Source organism: Gigantopelta aegis, chromosome 8, assembly GCF_016097555.1.
Source record: "Gigantopelta aegis isolate Gae_Host chromosome 8, Gae_host_genome, whole genome shotgun sequence".
NCBI classification, from domain to species: Eukaryota; Metazoa; Mollusca; class Gastropoda; order Neomphalida; family Peltospiridae; genus Gigantopelta; species Gigantopelta aegis.
Window position 1 is genome coordinate 66432743 of NC_054706.1, and position 18636 is coordinate 66451378.

Sequence of the window (18636 nt, forward strand, 5' to 3'; positions counted from 1 at the left end):
ATGGCGATAATAAAGTTCAGTGCGATCTTGTTTTTTCTTAATCTGAATGGAGTCCAGCTGGAGGGTTTACGAACAGAAGATGACTTTCACGAAGGTGGCCAGAAAGTGGATCCCGAGGTTTTCATGAATTCTGTAAGGTGTATTAATACCACAAAATGCTCTCTCTTTTTTTTTCATAGTTTTTAAAAACGCACGTGCGTCTGAGAGGTAACAGTTATGTAGTCGCGTTTTAGTCTATTTTGAAGGGTATTTCAACGTCACAGACTCTTGTTTTACTCTCTTGTATCCAAATTTGTTACAGGTCTGTAAATTAACCAAATTTAGTGTCCATTTTTACGAGTTGAAACTAGAGTCTAGGTGAAAATTATACCTTAGTATTTAAAAACTAGGGTCTGTCCCTTTAAGTTACTACATTATAATTTATTCTCGTAGTTTGAGAAATTAATTGAAATCCGTCTTCAAATTACGGTATACAAAGCATAGCTCAAACTGCTGTACACTGTCACTGAGAGCAATTTAATAACAACAAATTATTAATATAACTCATCAACTAAAAACGAATGAGAATGCAATATATGTAATAATAATTGAGCAAATAATGTTTGGGAAAGCTGTTGGTAGAGTATGACCATTGATATTGCTAGAAGCGAATCCACAAACCGCGAATTGTATGCATGTTTGTTAATGGTGAAAAAAATTAGATTTCAAAATCTAGTACCTAACATAAGGATAATTTTGTAAACAGATGTTTAAAATATAAGGAGTTTTTACTTCAAAACTTTAAGTTGGTAGGAGTATAGGCATCACAAGTGTGACGGGGCACTAACCTCCAAATCCGAAAATAATGCATTTTCAAGTTAGACGTCGCGGCTAATCGAGATGTGGTGCCTTAGAGAAATTCATATCATTTTGGCATGGACTGAATCTGCTTTATTGGCAGAGCCAATGTTTGTAAAGTGTATATTAGTGTGACATGTATCTTCCATGTCCCCTCCAACTGAAAATCAAATTCATAGCTTTCCTCATCCTCCCACCCCACCCCGTCGTCTTCCGACGCCTATGAGGAACAAAGTCGAACACATTTTGGCACATAGTACAAGATTAGTACATTAAATATTCAATATGATTGATTAACAAGGTTTGTATTTTATTTGTAACTTCTGCGGATAAAACGGATAATGCCCCCCTTTATCCTGGGGCGAGACGTAGCCTAGTGGTAAAGCGCTCGCTTGATGCGCGGTCGATTTGGGATCGATCCCCGTCAGTGGGCCCATTGGGCTATTTCTCGCTCTAGCCAGTGCACCACAACTGGTACATCAAAGGCCATCCTGTCTATGGAATGGTGCCTTGCTGCTAATCAAAAAAGAGTCCTTCACCATATGTCCGACGCCATATAACCGTAAATAAAATGTATTGAGTGCGTCATTAAATAAAACATTTCCTTCCTTCGTTTTTGTCCTTTGATTCCTCTTTCTGAGTGTTCCGATTATATCCAGTTCAGTATATAAAGTATCAGCTGAAATAATCGGCAACTTATTTCAGACTCAGCTGATAACTAGCAAAGGATATCCATGCGAGAACCACTATGTTGAAACCAAAGATGGATTCATTCTCAACATGCAAAGAATACCACATGGTCGTACAGGAACAAACCAAAAAGGTGTGTCAATACCATTTTTCTGTTATAGTCAAATTAAAGCTGGACAAACCACCATAGGTACCTGTAGCCCTGCATTAAAAATCCTACGCCTTACCCGATTGATAATCTGAAAGATAACACTCATAGTCTCATTATACTCTTCCAACTGTTTTGTCTACAGGAGGACTGCCACTCACAGGACGAAATAGGCTTTCTACTTTGTATTCAAGAGGCCTGCCACTCCCAGGACGATACTCTTTCTACTTTGTATTCAAGAGGCCTGCCACTCCCAGGACGATACTCTTTCTACTTTGTATTCAAGAGGCCTGCCACTCCCAGGACGATACTCTTTCTACTTTGTATTCAAGAGGCCTGCCACTCCCCAAGACGATACTCTTTCTACTTTATATTCAAGAGGCCTGCCACTCTCAGGACGATACTCTTTCTACTTTATATTCAAGAGGCCTGCCACTCTCAGGACGATACTTTTCCTACTTTGTATTCAAGAAGCCTGCCATTACACAGGATGATACTCTTTCTACTTTGTATTCAAGAGGCCTGCCACTCCCAAGGACGATATACTGTTTTCTACTTGGTATTCAAGAGGACTACCACTCCCAAGGACGATATACTTTCTACTTTGTCTAGTATATATGAAAGCGTTTACATGACGTGATTCTTTCTGTACCCCATTTCCTTCACTGCATTTATTGTTGTATCAAGTTTAAGTCACGGTCATGACAACTGATAGGCAAATAAATCCTCCTTTTTAAAATATGATTTATATCAAGAATATCAAGTTTAAGACAAGATAATGACAAATAATAGGCTAATAAATTGTTTAAAAGATATACCAATAACACAATGAAATATGAATTTTTTCCCGATAAATTAAATAATTCATATTTTTGGACATTCATAATTATCCTTATTAAACAGACCAATGAACTGTTTTACACCAACAATAAAACAGAAAATGTTTACTGACAGTTCATACAAAACAGTTCTTTTTGTTTTGTGAATAGGCCTACATGTGTATGAATATAAAGATTAATCATGTAACTTCTAGTATTTTGAATTCCAGTTAACCAACCTGTCGTTATGTTACAACATGGACTACTGGCAAGTTCCAGTAACTTTTTAGAAAACCCAACCAATGAGAGCCTAGCTTTCATCCTCGCCGATGCTGGAATTGACGTCTGGTTGGGCAATGTGCGCGGGAACCAATATTCAAGAGCCCACAAACATCTGAAACCTTCAGACGAGAAGTTTTGGGAATGGAGGTAGTTACGGCGATTTCATTTTCATTAAAAGAAAAGGGTGGTGGTGCATAACAAGAGAGAGACAGAGAGAGAGAGAGAGAGAGAGAGAGAGAGAGAGAGAGAGAGAGAGAGAGAGAGAGAGAGAGAGAGAGAGAGAGAGAGAGGGAGAGGGGGGGGGGGGGGGGGAGGGAGGGAGGGAGAGATCATATACGACCTATTGCACTTCAGAAGGACTACCACTGAGCTACATTCCAACCGTCAATTGCAAGATTAAAACAAGTCGACACATATGAATAAAAATGATTTGAAGATTGGAAGATACATGTCACACTAATATACACTTTACAAACATTGGCTCTGCCAATAAAGCAGATTCAGTCCATGCCAAAATGATATGAATTTCTCTACGGCACACATCTCGATTAGCCGCGACGTCTAACTTGAAAAATATATTTTATTTTGAGTCACATGAAAATAATCTGAATGCAGTACAAATCTAAACTATGTGTGATCATGTTTGTGTATTCAAGAAGTATGATCCTTGTTTGGATTTAATCAGTTAAAAACACTGACTTACTTTACAAACAAATTACGCGGCATATGGCGGCAACATGAACACGTAAGAAATTATTCTGCTTCCTCTAACTTCTGTCATATATTTTCGTTAACTTTTGTTTTTTAAATATTGGTTGCTAGAAGTGCTTTCATTATCAAAATTGTATTTTAATGGTCTTATTCGTATTTCAGCTATGACGAGATGGCGAAATACGACCTTCCAGCAATGGTGGACCACATTCTGTCGGTTACTGGGAAACGGCAAATCTACTACGTGGGACACTCCCAGGGAACCATGATCGGATTTTCTGGATTCAGTCAAAACAAACAACTGGGATCCAAAATCAAACTCTTTATTGCCCTGGCCCCCGTCGCGAGACTTGGACATATTGAAAGTCCCATAAAATATTTAGCTCCATTTGCAAATTATATTAACGTGAGTCCCATTATATTATCAGTCAAATTATCTTACAGTCAATCTGTCAAAGCTATCTTTTGAACCATATAATGAAATATATATTCAGTAATTTAATAAAGTGATTAAAATCACGTATACGTATAAAATACGTATGAAGTATGAATTGTTTTATTCTCTATGTGTATCTACGATATATATTTTTAATGTCATGCCATTTAATTATTTATAATATAGTTAGATGTAAACATCGGATACTTTTATCGATTAAAGTGTATCATAGAAAAAAACAACCAGAAAGAGGATTTGTAAAAAATCCACAATAATAAGGAAAATAAAAATAAATGTATTATTTTATGACTGTTAAATATGTGACAATACAAAAAGAGTAACTTCCTCAAAAGAGCACTTATGCACCACGGACGTGACCGATTGATTCAAAATATTTTAATATTAGCTTAATGCAGACGCCGTTAAAGCCATTGAACATAGGATAAAATAGACAAATAATTAAAAAAATAAATATAAAATATGAAACGTAGTTGTACAGAGACAGAAATACTCGGTCTAAATATAAGCCTCCCTTCAGTTCACACAACATTGTTTTCACATTTTCCAATCACATCATCACAGTACATATTACAAAAATGAGTGGTCACTTGACCTTCATAAAGTTACATCATTTTATAGTGACTAGTATACTAACGTTTTGGGTATATGTATGTCATTATAGTGTGTGGGGGTTGGCAGAGGGGCACTGCCTCAATTGCTGTCAGTTCCCAATGCTTCTGTATATTGAACACTAATAGTTTCATTAATAATTATTATGAATTTTTACATAGAGAATACTAGCTACATGAGTGGCAAATTTTAACATCTTTTTCGACTAAAAGTTATTTACAACTCTTGCGCTTGTAGCTAACTTACGCGTCACAGACAAATGATTGTCAGGTTAACTATACGTTACAGTGTAATCGATTTCGATCGTGATGGGGTTTTTTCATTGGATGTATGACACTGGTGACCATGTAATCACCTAGAAGCAGTAAGTCTTTCCCTCAGATCAAACTGCTGGTTTTGCCAGGAGTAGGACCCGAGGGACACATGCCTGAACTTTCAATGGATATAGGCATGTAAAACAAGTTTCAAGATTCAAGCAGCCAGTCGATGTCTTGCAATTGTTAACAAACGTACTTGTTAACAAGTATGTGTTATCAAAAATAACGAATGATGTTCTCACCAACGGGTGTGTAAGAATATATATAATATACCATTTTTCTTTTTCATCTAGTTGTTCGCATCATTATTCGGGAAATATGAATTTCTGCCTCATAAAAACTTTTCAACGTTCCTAGCGTCTGAATTCTGTGACAAAATTGGAATTGACATGGTGTGTGAAAATATGATATTTATCCTTGGGGGATTTGACACCAAATATATGAATGTGGTAAGTTTACATAGTACTTTAGTAGTATAATTATAAATATTATATTTTATTATTGCCAGATACTCGTATTCAGTGATGGACGGAAACAATTACCTCTTTATGAATTCAATAAAATATATGATATTTGATTAATATTAAAGGGGCATTCCTGAGTTTGCTGCATTGTAAGATGTTTCCAACTAATAAAATATTTCTACGATTGAACTTACATATTAAATATATTTTCTTGTTTAGAATATCAGTGTCTGTATATTCAATGTGTTTCTGGTCGTCTTAATATTAGTAAGAAGCCCAAACTGAATTTTGTCTTGAAATAATTTCGTACGTACGAAAACAAAATATGTTAGAAAATAAAATGAAATTTACGCTAGTACAAATATTAGAACGATCTGAAACACGTTTAATATACTGCCACTGATGTTATGCAGGAAAATATATTTGATATGTAATTACAATCGTTAAAAAGTCTCTGTTAGTCGATAACATCTTTAAAATTGCAGCAAACTCAGGAATGTCCCTTTAAAGGGACATTCCCGAGTTTGCTGCACGTTTATTTGAAATTATTTGAAGACAAAACCCAGTTTGGGGTTTTTACAAATATTAAGACGACCAGAAACACATTGAATATGCAGACACTGATATTCTAAACAAGAAAAAATATTTATTATGTAAGTTTAATCGTAGAAATATTTTATTAGTCGAAACATCTTTCAATGCATCAAACTCAGGAATGTCCCTTTAAAGCGAACACAAATTTTAAATAAAATGGTTGGGTTGGTTTTTTAAAGTTATTTTCAGCAAAACAGATTTTAACATACGAAGTATGCTTAAATAAATTATATTTTGTACTCAAGTGACAAATTAAAGGGGCAGTCTGAAAGTTGCATAATAGCCAAAAATATTTATTAATTTTCATTGTAAAAGTCAAGATTATTGCCTACGTTGAATTATATGTCCACAAATTATTACATCCAAATAATTCCAATTAGTACGATTTTAAAAATCTATAGTATTGCAAAATCGTCAAGGATTCTCTAGAAAACCAGTTTACGTCGTTTCGACTCAATACAAATTTATGTTTTATTTCTTAGTTAGTTATGCAACAATTTTATATGGGATCGATTAATTTGTAGTTATTTATCTCAAATACATGTACAAATAGCAAAATATGGCTCTTTCACCTTTGTGAATTCATCTTTAAGTTGACCGGCCTCGGTGGCGTCTTGGTTGGGCCATCGGTCAACAGGCTGGTAGGTACTGGGTTCGGATCCCAGTCGAGACATGGGATTTTTAATCCAGATACCGACTCCAAACCCTGAGTGAGTGTTCCGCAAGGCTCAATGGGTAGGTGTAAACCACTTGCACCGACCAGTGATCCATAACTGGTTCAACAAAGGCCATGGTTTGTGCTATCCTGCCTGTGGGAAGCGCAAATAAAAGATCCCTTGCTGCTAATCGGAAAGAGTAGCCCATGAAGTGGCGACAGCGAGTTTCCTCTCAAAATCTGTGTGGTCCTTAACCATATGTCTGACGCCATATAACCGTAAATAAAATGTGTTGAAAAAAGTAAAGTTTGTTTTATTTAACGCCACTAGAGCACATTGATTTTTTATCTTATCATCGGCTATTGGACGTCAAACATATGGTTATTTTGACACTGTTTTTAGAGGAAACCCGCTGTCGCCACATAGGCTACTCTTTTTACGACAGGCAGCAAGGGATCTTTTATTTGCGCTTCCCACAGGCAGGATAGCACAAACCATGGCCTTTGTTGAACCAGTTATGGATCACTGGTCGGTGCAAGTGGTTTACACCTACCCATTGAGCCTTGCGGAGCACTCATTCAGGGTTTGGAGTCGGTATCTGGATTAAAAATCCCATGCCTCAACTGGGATCCGAACCCAGTACCTACCAGCCTGTAGACTGATGGCCTGCCACGACGCCACCGAGGCCGATAAAAAAATGTGTTGAGTGAGTTGTTAAATAAAACATTTCTTTCTTTCTTTTTTTCATCTTTAAGTCAGCCCAAAGAAACTCTCTGAATCCTCTTTCTGTTAAAAACAATTTACGCTAAACATAACGTACACCTCTTTTTCCTTTGCAGAGCAGAGTGCCTGTGTATGTAGCTCACAGCCCGGCAGGAACGTCTGTCCAGAATATGGAACACTTTGCGCAGGTAAAGCAAATAAAATCATAAAATGTAAACAAGTAGCAGAAAGCAAAATCAATTGTCTTTTATTTTCAACTATTAAGAAGTAAACAGTAAATATGTATGTTAATTGGTCATATTTTGAACCAGTATTACTCAAGATAGAAGAGTCCATAAGCGTACGAGACTTGGTGCTGGAGTAAATCCTCAAATTGTGGCACACACGATAGATATTCGGGCAAAACAAGCTGGACTGAAACATTTTCACCATGTTTTTCCATCATTCTACCCACAATATTACTTGTAGTCCATGTAAAAATGTGTAGTGATTCGTTGGTATCCCTAAATAGCTGTTTGACACTAATGCTAATGTCAATAAATGTTGTTATGAAGATTCGGGCATTTTCGTTTAATTCGGTAAAAAAACAACCCAAAAAAACAAACAACAACCAGAATGCCCCCTCCCCTACAAAATTGGGAGCCCCTTTGCCTATGTAAAAGTCTGACATTGACAGTATTTAAAACACTTTTTAGTTTAATTTCTACTACAGGGTGTGAACCACGACAGGTTTCAGATGTACGACTATGGAACTCAGGATGCCAACATGGCGCACTATGGCCAGGTAGGCACTAGTTTAATGTACTTCATAAAAACAATTAAAGAATGACAAAGCTACGATGGTTCACATTTTATAATAATGAACTTAACAGAAAAAAGATAAATCACATCAGTTTTTAAGTATGACATTAATTTCTTGTGGAAAATGTGAATATAACCATGGCAGTAACATCCTGAAATTATCAGGGGCGTGCGCAGGAAATTTTGCAGGGGGGGTGGGGGTCGAGGTGTCTGGTGAAGCCCGACACCGCGAGCGCCGCAGGCATGAAAGCCCGTGGCAGGAGGTCTGGGAGGCCCTTCCCCCGAAAATTTTGAAAAATTGACCCCTTCTAGGGCTATTCTGAGGTGTTTTCTGCTGGCTAGCTGAGCTGCTTTCTGACGAAAAAAATTTCGCCTTGAGCGGGGGGTTTCGACCCCCCCCTCCCCTGCGCACGCGCCTGAAACTAAGAGTTGGTGGAAAATCTTCTTTGAAGTGAGAGAGCTCAATATAAAAGGGCACCAATGATCATATGATTTGTCCAAAGTATGATCCGGGGGGGGGGGGGGGGGGGTGTCGTTTTGTGCCCCACCACCACTAGAACACATTGATTGGATATCAAACATTTGGCAATTTTGGACAGGCGGTTTCCAGAGAAAATACACTTTTTTTTCTCCATTAGTACAGCACATACCACAGCCTTTGATATATTAGTCGTGGGGCACTAGTTGGGATTAGGGAAAAAATAAACAGAAAATGGATCCACTGAGGGGGTTCGATCCTCTGACCCAAGCACCTCGGGCAAACACTACCGACTGAGCTCGATTCCATCCTCTAAAAACGAAAGCATCATCCTTAGCTCACAGACTACCAGTCTTGGTTTAGACATCATCTTTAGCTCACACACAGACTATCAATCTTGGTTTAGACATCATCCTTAGCTCACAGACTACCAGTCTTGGTTTAGACATCATCCTTAGCTCACAGACTACCAGTCTTGGTTTAGACATCATCCTTAGCTCACAGACTACCAGTCTTGGTTTAGACATCATCTTTAGCTCACACACAGACTATCAATCTTGGTTTAGACATCATCTTTAGCTCACACACAGACTATCAATCTTGGTTTAGACATCATCCTTAGCTCACACACAGACTATCAATCTTGGTTTAGACATCATCCTTAGCTCACACACACAGACTATCAATCTTGGTTTAGACATCATCCTTAGCTCACACAGACTATCAACTTTGGTTTAGGAAAAGGGGAACTTTTTTGTATGAGAAACTAGATTTGTCGGTGTTTTCACAATTAAAAGAAGAAAAACATGTACTGGGAAAAAGATTTCATTACTTGAATATCATATAAATATATCTGGGTGTTGTTTTATAAATATTAATTTATATGTTGTTACCACGGTCGTAACGATTGCAGATAACCCCGCCATTGTATCATGTGGATGAGATGGAGACGCCAGTAGTTTTGTTCAGCGGAACTCACGACTTTCTGGCAGACCCCACTGACGTCAGCTGGCTGGCACCACAACTCAAGAACATGCGCGCACACCACGTGATCCCAGAGTGGGAACATATGGATTTTGTTTATGCTGTAAATGCACCACAGATGTGCTACAATAAAATAACAAGTCTTATTTTGCAATAAATATTTATTTAATAAAAACAAATATTTTATATATTGTCGATACGGTTATTCATTCCATAACTTCACACCTTAATCACAATTCACTGCAACCATGGCTTAGTCTTGTTCGATTAGCAACAAAGGATATTTTATATGCATCATCCCAGAGACAGGATATTACATACCATGGCCTTTGTTACCCAATTGCGGAGCACTGGCTGAATTGAACAATAGTCCAATGGGCTCGCCAACGGGGATTGATCCTGGTTGTGGTTACAGAATAACCTGCCTTTCACAAAATCTGGACCCCATCTTTAGTGGTAACAGACAACCATGAGAGCAAGTTGCCACTGCATCATTTTTTCCATTGACACAGATTTTGCACATGATTTAAATTTCTTTAAAAAGAAATCGAGACATAATATTTTATGCATATCCCATCACTTGGTCCAAAAATGATGCAAACTTTTCAGGTTTTCCTGGAGCGTATGGTTTTAAGATGGAGAAATCAGCAGTCTTCAGAGTATTTTCCAGTGTGCTGGAATTTAAAAAAAACATCACAGTGCAATGTGCAATTGTTCATGTCATGATTATCAACTTTGGAGACTTTGTCTGCTCTATGGTACTATGTATAAATGATATTATTTACAAGCTAATTATTAATCATCGGCTATTGGATGACAAACATTTGTCATATATATTATCTTAGAGAAAACTCACTACATTTTTTTATTAGCAGGGAAAGATGTTCTATATACAACCACAGACAGAACAGCACATATCACAGTGTTTGATATACAAGTATATGGCAATACAATGCACCTTTTAGGTAGAAGCTTTGCCTATGAATAGCTACAACTTGCATCCAGCATAAGACAGTCCAAATGACACACAAAACTGATAACGTTAAGATACACATAGCCAGCACCCATGTGAGCTTTGTTTTGTTTAACAACACCACAAGAGCAAATTAATTTATTAATCATCGGGTACTGGATGTGAAACAAGTCTTAGAGAGGAAACCCGCTACATTTTTCCATTAGTAGCATGGGATCTTTTATATGCACCATCCCACAGACAGGATAGCACATGCCATGGCTTTTGATATACCAGTTGTGGTGCACTGGTTGGAAGGAGAAATAGCCCAAAGGGGGATCGATCCCAGACCGACTGCGCATCAGACAAGCGTATTACCACTGGGGTATGTCACACCCAGTCTTTTGGATGTCCACTCACCTGCAGGTACAGAAGTAGAGGTGTCCATCATTTGCCAACTGACTAGCTAGCTCGGTCTGGTGATTTCCCATCAACTCTTCATTGATAACCACAACCAAATGTTTGCCGGCCCCAAGAGCATCAAGTATACTGCCAGCACCTACAAGTAATGCCATAAAAAATAGTTGGTTTCATTGAACTTGACCATAACTAGACAAAAGGGCCGACCCTAATTTTCTTTATGCCCAATGTTTTTAACCCTGATTTTTAAAACTTAATATGCAGGTATAAAGACTATATACAGTATATAAAACATTATATCTGAAGTTTTAGTAGGGAAATTGGTATACCCCCCCACACACACACCCCCCACCCCCACCCCCCCCCCCAAAAAACACAAAAAAAACCACCAACCTTCAGCCAACCTTCCGTCAACATGCACTTAGTAATAATCATACAAAAACTTTACCTTTATATAGAAAAAAAAATTGGATTGATGTGAAGTGGCTGATTTCAGAAAAGCATGGTGTCATTTACTAGCCATTAAAATATAATGGAATATTATACAAAATAATATCACAAGACTAACAAAAGCTTCTGTGTCTTCTTCTTACCTGACAATAATTAATTTATCATAGGCCTGGTTTGCCAGAATTTTTTTTTAATAATAAATGTTATTGTCCAAAGACCTTTCGCAATTTTCAACAAGTAGTGCTTTTATGTTATTTTGTTGTTTCAACATATGGTCACAGGCAAAACAGTAATCAGTGAACATTACAGTCTCAAGATTGCAGTACTGACTTGACAAGGATTTTACATGTTGGGTTAGTAGCACCAACTATTCTCTTCTGGTCTGGTTAGACCAGACAAAAACAATTCATTAACTGTTCTTTACTGATTTAATGTTTTTACTACCATAACAAGTCATGCCTTTAATCTTCAGTGTACAGTTTGGCATTATGCGATAAAATATGGCAAGTCTATCGTGAAAACATTTCTAAGCATTTTATTTTTATTTTATTTTATAATTTAAATTAATTTTTTGTTAATTTTTACTTTGATCTCTCTAATGATGCCTATTCATCATTAATTCTCCCATGGTGTTAGCCACGTTTGACAAGACACAATTTTGGAGGCCATAATTTTCAAGCTGATTAAGTTTGAGATACCAAACAAATGCTTGTAAACATGTTTACATTGAAACAAGTTCGAAACCCACTTTTTTCTTCGAGATAGCGTGATGTTTCAGAAAATGGAGTATGACAAAGAGAGTTTACTTTATGGACCAGCAATTACCTGCATGTGAGATGACAAGGTCAGCTGATTGTATATCATCTTGAATAGAATTCTTCAAATGAAAACATTTCACAGAAAAGTCTTCATTTTCCAATGCATCTGGTTCATAGTCTCCATTCCCAATTTGTAGAACAAGTTTATTATATCCTAAAGATTTCAAAAGCTGCAAAAAGGAAAGAATAAACCATGATATACGAGTCCTTCTTTGAAAATGGTATCTTTTTGAACCCCAGACACTCGACAGTTAAATGTATACACAATTAATTATACAGTAATTTTGTGTTCCCACTCCTTCCTCCTAATTGAAAAAAGGCAAGAGTTCCGATCGTTCCAGCATTCAGTTCATTCAAGCTTAGGGTTAGGGTTAGGGTTAGTGATAGTACATGTATTAGCATACATGCTGGAACGTTCGGAACTCTTTTCTATTTAATAAACCAATGTGTTCTGGTGGTGTTGTTAAAAAAAAGTTAAATGTTTTATTCAGCCGTATCAAATAGTACATACAACGTCTCATGTCATAAAATTCCGGTACTCGGTAAAATAGACATTTCTTTCACTTAAAAGCCTAAATGTAGAGAAATCGATATGATGTGGGCATCGATATTAAGTTTTAAAAGAAGACTAATTTACTATACCTGACAACATGACTTAGAAGTGGCTGTCTTAATTAAAGAATCGAATTTAGTTGTCCCTACTGTTACGAAGACCAGACGTTCACCACGATTGGACATAGTAAAATAGAGTTATCTGCCCATTTCTCCCCAGAGCAGTCGCCGAATCTTGTCACTGACATTTTAGCCTCAACTTAAAAAGAGGGAAGAAACACTTAGTGTCCGTTTTTGTAATTGGAAGTAAATGCAAAATTATAGTTATGGTCTTGAAATGACATCCGCAGCATATATATATTTTTTATATCCATGATGGTCTAGATGATAAATTGTGTCTATATGTACGATGCCGTTAAACATTTTTTGTTGTTGTTGAATCCTTAATATACACTTTTCCACATGTGGGACCCTTGATATAGCCTTAGTCGTTGGGATTCGAGTGGGACGTAGCCCAGTTGTAAAACGCTCACCTATTATGCGGTCGGGCTATGATTGATCCCTGTTTGTGATCCAATTTAACTAAATTTCATTACAATACTGGTATATCAAAGTCTCCCCTATGTGCTATCCTGTCAGTAGGATGGTGCATATAATATATATCTTGCTACTAATAGAAAAATGTAGTGGTTTTCTCTCTGAGACTATTACCAAATATTTGACATCCAATGATGAATGAGGTGTTGTTAAACAAAACAAACTTTTGGTAAAGATGGGGAAAAAACAATGGGTCTGCTGAGGAGGATCGTTCCTGTGACTCAAGTACCTCAGGCAAAACCCATTCAGATATGATTGGCTCACATCACTAGGTATAGAGCAATACACTTTTTAAAATGTGTAAGATTATAACCCCCCCTCCCCCCCCCCCAAAAAAAAACCCCAACAAAAAACATGGAAACAAGTTTAGTTCTTTCACACAATCATAAAATACGAAATTAAACAAAAAATACCGTCAGGCAAAAATTCTATTTTAAATGTACGGTAATTTATAATACTTCTATGCCAGCAATTGCACTTTTTTTCTTCTTTTTTTTCAGTTACTGGATGAATATATATTGTCAGATATGGTGGAAACATTCAGTACAGCTAAGTGTATCACGATGTGTGGTGTTTCCAAAATATTACCATGCAGTAGTTTGTTCTGATAATGTAATCAGTGCTAAAAGTGTGACCCATCCTGGATGTCGGCTACTGTCAGATGGTTCAACACAGTCAGAATACCATGACCCTGACTTGAAAACAGCTGCATTATATGTGCATGTATGCTATTATTTTTTTCATCTTAATATCTTTGAGAGAGAGAGAGAGAGAGAGAGAGAGAGAGAGAGAGAGAGATGAATTTTTTTTTAGACAAACAGACAGTGATAGACACACCGAGGAAGAGGGAGAGAAAGATAGAGATCTAGACATCAGATTGGTTATTGACAAAACATTTTTTTACAAATTATCTGCAGAATTTATTCTGCTAGATGTTATTCCATATATATGGGGGGAAGTGGGGTTGGAGGACGGGGCACGGTACATAATCTTCAGAGTTGAGGAAAGCCAATGCCCATACCTTTTCTATGGATAAGAACGTGATGCAAGCTTGTGTTTAATAAATGACATTTACCTGGTACATTAAGTAATTACCAGTACCTTAATGCACTTTGTTTTGTTTCAGTGGCCATATTGTCAGAGGCGGTGTAGTTATTGTAATTTCAACAAATATATTAAGTAAGTATGACACTTATTATGTTCATGTATTTGTTATCATACAAGTAAGGAAAGAAGTAATTTAAAAATCCATCATCATAAATGTAAGTGTCATATTTGGTTATTTATTATGTGTTAATAAAATAATCAAATCCATACATAAACGTTGAATAATTAATTTAAGAAAGAAAAAAAATTGTAATGTAATGCCAAAATGATATTTTTTTCAAGAATATTTGGCTGAAAATAGAAATTTCAACAAAAGGTGTTTTTTTTCACATTTTGTTGGTAAATCCAGGGTGATTCTCTCCTTGGTATTTTGGACTTTTTCTTTTTCTTTTTAAATTAACCACAAAGAATCTTGGGTAAGTACTCTGTGCAAAATTATGATGTGCATAAATTAAATTATTTATTTTTTTTTCAAGAATATTTGGCTGAAAATAGAAATTTCAACAAAAGGTGTTTTTTTTCACAGTTTTGTTGGTAAATCCAGGGTGATTCTCTGAGTGGAGTGGATAAAATTACATCAATCTTTTTTGGTGGAGGTGAATAGTGAGGCTGTGTCTAGTGAGCGACTGTGATCAATCGCTGTCCTGAACAGGCCTCAGTTTGTTTTATTTCATTATCTACAGCTGAGTGGAGTGGATAAAATTACATCAATCTTTTTTGGTGGAGGTGAATAGTGAGGCTGTGTCTAGTGAGCGACTGTGATCAATCGCTGTCCTGAACAGGCCTCAGTTTGTTTTATTTCATTATCTACAGCTGAGTGGAGTGGATAAAATTACATCAATCTTTTTTGGTGGAGGTGAATAGTGAGGCTGTGTCTAGTGAGCGACTGTGATCAATCGCTGTCCTGAACAGGCCTCAGTTTGTTTTATTTCATTATCTACGGCTGAGTGGAGTGGATAAAATTACATCAATCTTTTTTGGTGGAGGTGAATAGTGAGGCTGTGTCTAGTGAGCGACTGTGATCAATCGCTGTCCTGAACAGGCCTCAGTTTGTTTTATTTCATTATCTACAGCTGAGTGGAGTGGATAAAATTACATCAATCTTTTTTGGTGGAGGTGAATAGTGAGGCTGTGTCTAGTGAGCGACTGTGATCAATCGCTGTCCTGAACAGGCCTCAGTTTGTTTTATTTCATTATCTACGGCTGAGTGGAGTGGATAAAATTACATCAATCTTTTTTGGTGGAGGTGAATAGTGAGGCTGTGTCTAGTGAGCGACTGTGATCAATCGCTGTCCTGAACAGGCCTCAGTTTGTTTTATTTCATTATCTACAGCTGAGTGGAGTGGATAAAATTACATCAATCTTTTTTGGTGGAGGTGAATAGTGAGGCTGTGTCTAGTGAGCGACTGTGATCAATCGCTGTCCTGAACAGGCCTCAGTTTGTTTTATTTCATTATCTACGGCTGAGTGGAGTGGATAAAATTACATCAATCTTTTTTGGTGGAGGTGAATAGTGAGGCTGTGTCTAGTGAGCGACTGTGATCAATCGCTGTCCTGAACAGGCCTCAGTTTGTTTTATTTCATTATCTACGGCTGAGTGGAGTGGATAAAATTACATCAATCTTTTTTGGTGGAGGTGAATAGTGAGGCTGTGTCTAGTGAGCGACTGTGATCAATCGCTGTCCTGAACAGGCCTCAGTTTGTTTTATTTCATTATCTACGGCTGAGTGGAGTGGATAAAATTACATCAATCTTTTTTGGTGGAGGTGAATAGTGAGGCTGTGTCTAGTGAGCGACTGTGATCAATCGCTGTCCTGAACAGGCCTCAGTTTGTTTTATTTCATTATCTACAGCTGAGTGGAGTGGATAAAATTACATCAATCTTTTTTGGTGGAGGTGAATAGTGAGGCTGTGTCTAGTGAGCGACTGTGATCAATCGCTGTCCTGAACAGGCCTCAGTTTGTTTTATTTCATTATCTACGGCTGAGTGGAGTGGATAAAATTACATCAATCTTTTTTGGTGGAGGTGAATAGTGAGGCTGTGTCTAGTGAGCGACTGTGATCAATCGCTGTCCTGAACAGGCCTCAGTTTGTTTTATTTCATTATCTACAGCTGAGTGGAGTGGATAAAATTACATCAATCTTTTTTGGTGGAGGTGAATAGTGAGGCTGTGTCTAGTGAGCGACTGTGATCAATCGCTGTCCTGAACAGGCCTCAGTTTGTTTTATTTCATTATTGCTGAGTGGAGTTAAAATTTTCTTTTTTGGTGGAGGTGAATAGTGAGGCTGTGTCTATTCAATCTAGTTTGGCTGAGTGGAGTGGATAAAATTACATCAATCTTTTTTGGTGGAGGTGAATAGTGAGGCTGTGTCTAGTGAGCGACTGTGATCAATCGCTGTCCTGAACAGGCCTCAGTTTGTTTTATTTCATTATCTACAGCTGAGTGGAGTGGATAAAATTACATCAATCTTTTTTGGTGGAGGTGAATAGTGAGGCTGTGTCTAGTGAGCGACTGTGATCAATCGCTGTCCTGAACAGGCCTCAGTTTGTTTTATTTCATTATCTACGGCTGAGTGGAGTGGATAAAATTACATCAATCTTTTTTGGTGGAGGTGAATAGTGAGGCTGTGTCTAGTGAGCGACTGTGATCAATCGCTGTCCTGAACAGGCCTCAGTTTGTTTTATTTCATTATCTACAGCTGAGTGGAGTGGATAAAATTACATCAATCTTTTTTGGTGGAGGTGAATAGTGAGGCTGTGTCTAGTGAGCGACTGTGATCAATCGCTGTCCTGAACAGGCCTCAGTTTGTTTTATTTCATTATCTACGGCTGAGTGGAGTGGATAAAATTACATCAATCTTTTTTGGTGGAGGTGAATAGTGAGGCTGTGTCTAGTGAGCGACTGTGATCAATCGCTGTCCTGAACAGGCCTCAGTTTGTTTTATTTCATTATCTACGGCTGAGTGGAGTGGATAAAATTACATCAATCTTTTTTGGTGGAGGTGAATAGTGAGGCTGTGTCTAGTGAGCGACTGTGATCAATCGCTGTCCTGAACAGGCCTCAGTTTGTTTTATTTCATTATCTACAGCTGAGTGGAGTGGATAAAATTACATCAATCTTTTTTGGTGGAGGTGAATAGTGAGGCTGTGTCTAGTGAGCGACTGTGATCAATCGCTGTCCTGAACAGGCCTCAGTTTGTTTTATTTCATTATCTACGGCTGAGTGGAGTGGATAAAATTACATCAATCTTTTTTGGTGGAGGTGAATAGTGAGGCTGTGTCTAGTGAGCGACTGTGATCAATCGCTGTCCTGAACAGGCCTCAGTTTGTTTTATTTCATTATCTACAGCTGAGTGGAGTGGATAAAATTACATCAATCTTTTTTGGTGGAGGTGAATAGTGAGGCTGTGTCTAGTGAGCGACTGTGATCAATCGCTGTCCTGAACAGGCCTCAGTTTGTTTTATTTCATTATCTACGGCTGAGTGGAGTGGATAAAATTACATCAATCTTTTTTGGTGGAGGTGAATAGTGAGGCTGTGTCTAGTGAGCGACTGTGATCAATCGCTGTCCTGAACAGGCCTCAGTTTGTTTTATTTCATTATCTACGGCTGAGTGGAGTGGATAAAATTACATCAATCTTTTTTGGTGGAGGTGAATAGTGAGGCTGTGTCTAGTGAGCGACTGTGATCAATCGCTGTCCTGAACAGGCCTCAGTTTGTTTTATTTCATTATCTACAGCTGAGTGGAGTGGATAAAATTACATCAATCTTTTTTGGTGGAGGTGAATAGTGAGGCTGTGTCTAGTGAGCGACTGTGATCAATCGCTGTCCTGAACAGGCCTCAGTTTGTTTTATTTCATTATCTACGGCTGAGTGGAGTGGATAAAATTACATCAATCTTTTTTGGTGGAGGTGAATAGTGAGGCTGTGTCTAGTGAGCGACTGTGATCAATCGCTGTCCTGAACAGGCCTCAGTTTGTTTTATTTCATTATCTACAGCTGAGTGGAGTGGATAAAATTACATCAATCTTTTTTGGTGGAGGTGAATAGTGAGGCTGTGTCTAGTGAGCGACTGTGATCAATCGCTGTCCTGAACAGGCCTCAGTTTGTTTTATTTCACTTGTTATTCACTAGTTCGAAATTCTCTCGAATAACCCTGATTTTTTTTTT

General features: G+C 37.6%; 3 protein-coding genes across 6 annotated transcripts in view; 2 read left to right on the forward strand and 1 right to left on the reverse strand.

The window, feature by feature from the left end:
• On the forward strand, nucleotides 1-9736 carry LOC121379782 (gastric triacylglycerol lipase-like). The gene is made up of 8 exons (XM_041508434.1): nucleotides 1-132; nucleotides 1543-1660; nucleotides 2724-2922; nucleotides 3649-3892; nucleotides 5163-5318; nucleotides 7423-7494; nucleotides 8019-8090; nucleotides 9499-9736. The coding sequence occupies exons 1-8, from the start codon at nucleotides 1-3 to the stop codon at nucleotides 9724-9726; spliced, it is 1221 nt and encodes a 406-aa protein (XP_041364368.1). The 3' UTR covers nucleotides 9727-9736.
• On the reverse strand, nucleotides 9716-12977 carry LOC121378410 (UDP-N-acetylglucosamine transferase subunit ALG13 homolog). Its single transcript, XM_041506572.1, has 4 exons — nucleotides 12852-12977; nucleotides 12217-12379; nucleotides 10942-11080; nucleotides 9716-10243 (listed from the first exon to the last, which is right to left on the reverse strand). Exons 1-4 carry the CDS (start codon nucleotides 12945-12947, stop codon nucleotides 10132-10134), a joined length of 510 nt encoding a protein of 169 aa, XP_041362506.1. The 5' UTR covers nucleotides 12948-12977; the 3' UTR covers nucleotides 9716-10131.
• LOC121378409 (radical S-adenosyl methionine domain-containing protein 1, mitochondrial-like) overlaps nucleotides 12978-18636 on the forward strand; it is a 17105-nt gene continuing 11446 nt past the window's right edge. For 2 of the 4 annotated variants that reach the window (XM_041506569.1, XM_041506570.1), the window contains exons 1-3: nucleotides 12978-13067; nucleotides 13859-14081; nucleotides 14485-14537. In XM_041506569.1, the coding sequence (XP_041362503.1) occupies nucleotides 14074-14081; nucleotides 14485-14537 (61 nt within the window). In that variant the 5' untranslated portion in view covers nucleotides 12978-13067; nucleotides 13859-14073. Of the gene's footprint in view, nucleotides 13068-13858; nucleotides 14082-14484; nucleotides 14538-16798; nucleotides 18509-18636 lie in introns of those variants that run through there. The other 2 variants (XM_041506568.1, XM_041506571.1) reach the window with 2 other exon arrangements.

Excerpts from the sequence above, each read along its gene's own strand:
- LOC121379782 (XM_041508434.1), top strand. The coding sequence starts at position 1 with ATGGCGATAATAAAGTTCAGTGCGATCTTGTTTTTTCTTAATCTGAAT. Across the intron at positions 3,893-5,162 it reads CATTTGCAAATTATATTAAC|TTGTTCGCATCATTATTCGG; the intron begins GTGAGTCCCATT and ends TTTTTCATCTAG. Across the intron at positions 8,091-9,498 it reads ACATGGCGCACTATGGCCAG|ATAACCCCGCCATTGTATCA; the intron begins GTAGGCACTAGT and ends TAACGATTGCAG.
- LOC121378410 (XM_041506572.1), bottom strand. The coding sequence starts at position 12,947 with ATGTCCAATCGTGGTGAACGTCTGGTCTTCGTAACAGTAGGGACAACT. Across the intron at positions 12,380-12,851 it reads CTTCTAAGTCATGTTGTCAG|CTTTTGAAATCTTTAGGATA; the intron begins GTATAGTAAATT and ends TCCTTTTTGCAG. Across the intron at positions 10,244-10,941 it reads CTCTACTTCTGTACCTGCAG|CACACTGGAAAATACTCTGA; the intron begins GTGAGTGGACAT and ends TTTAAATTCCAG.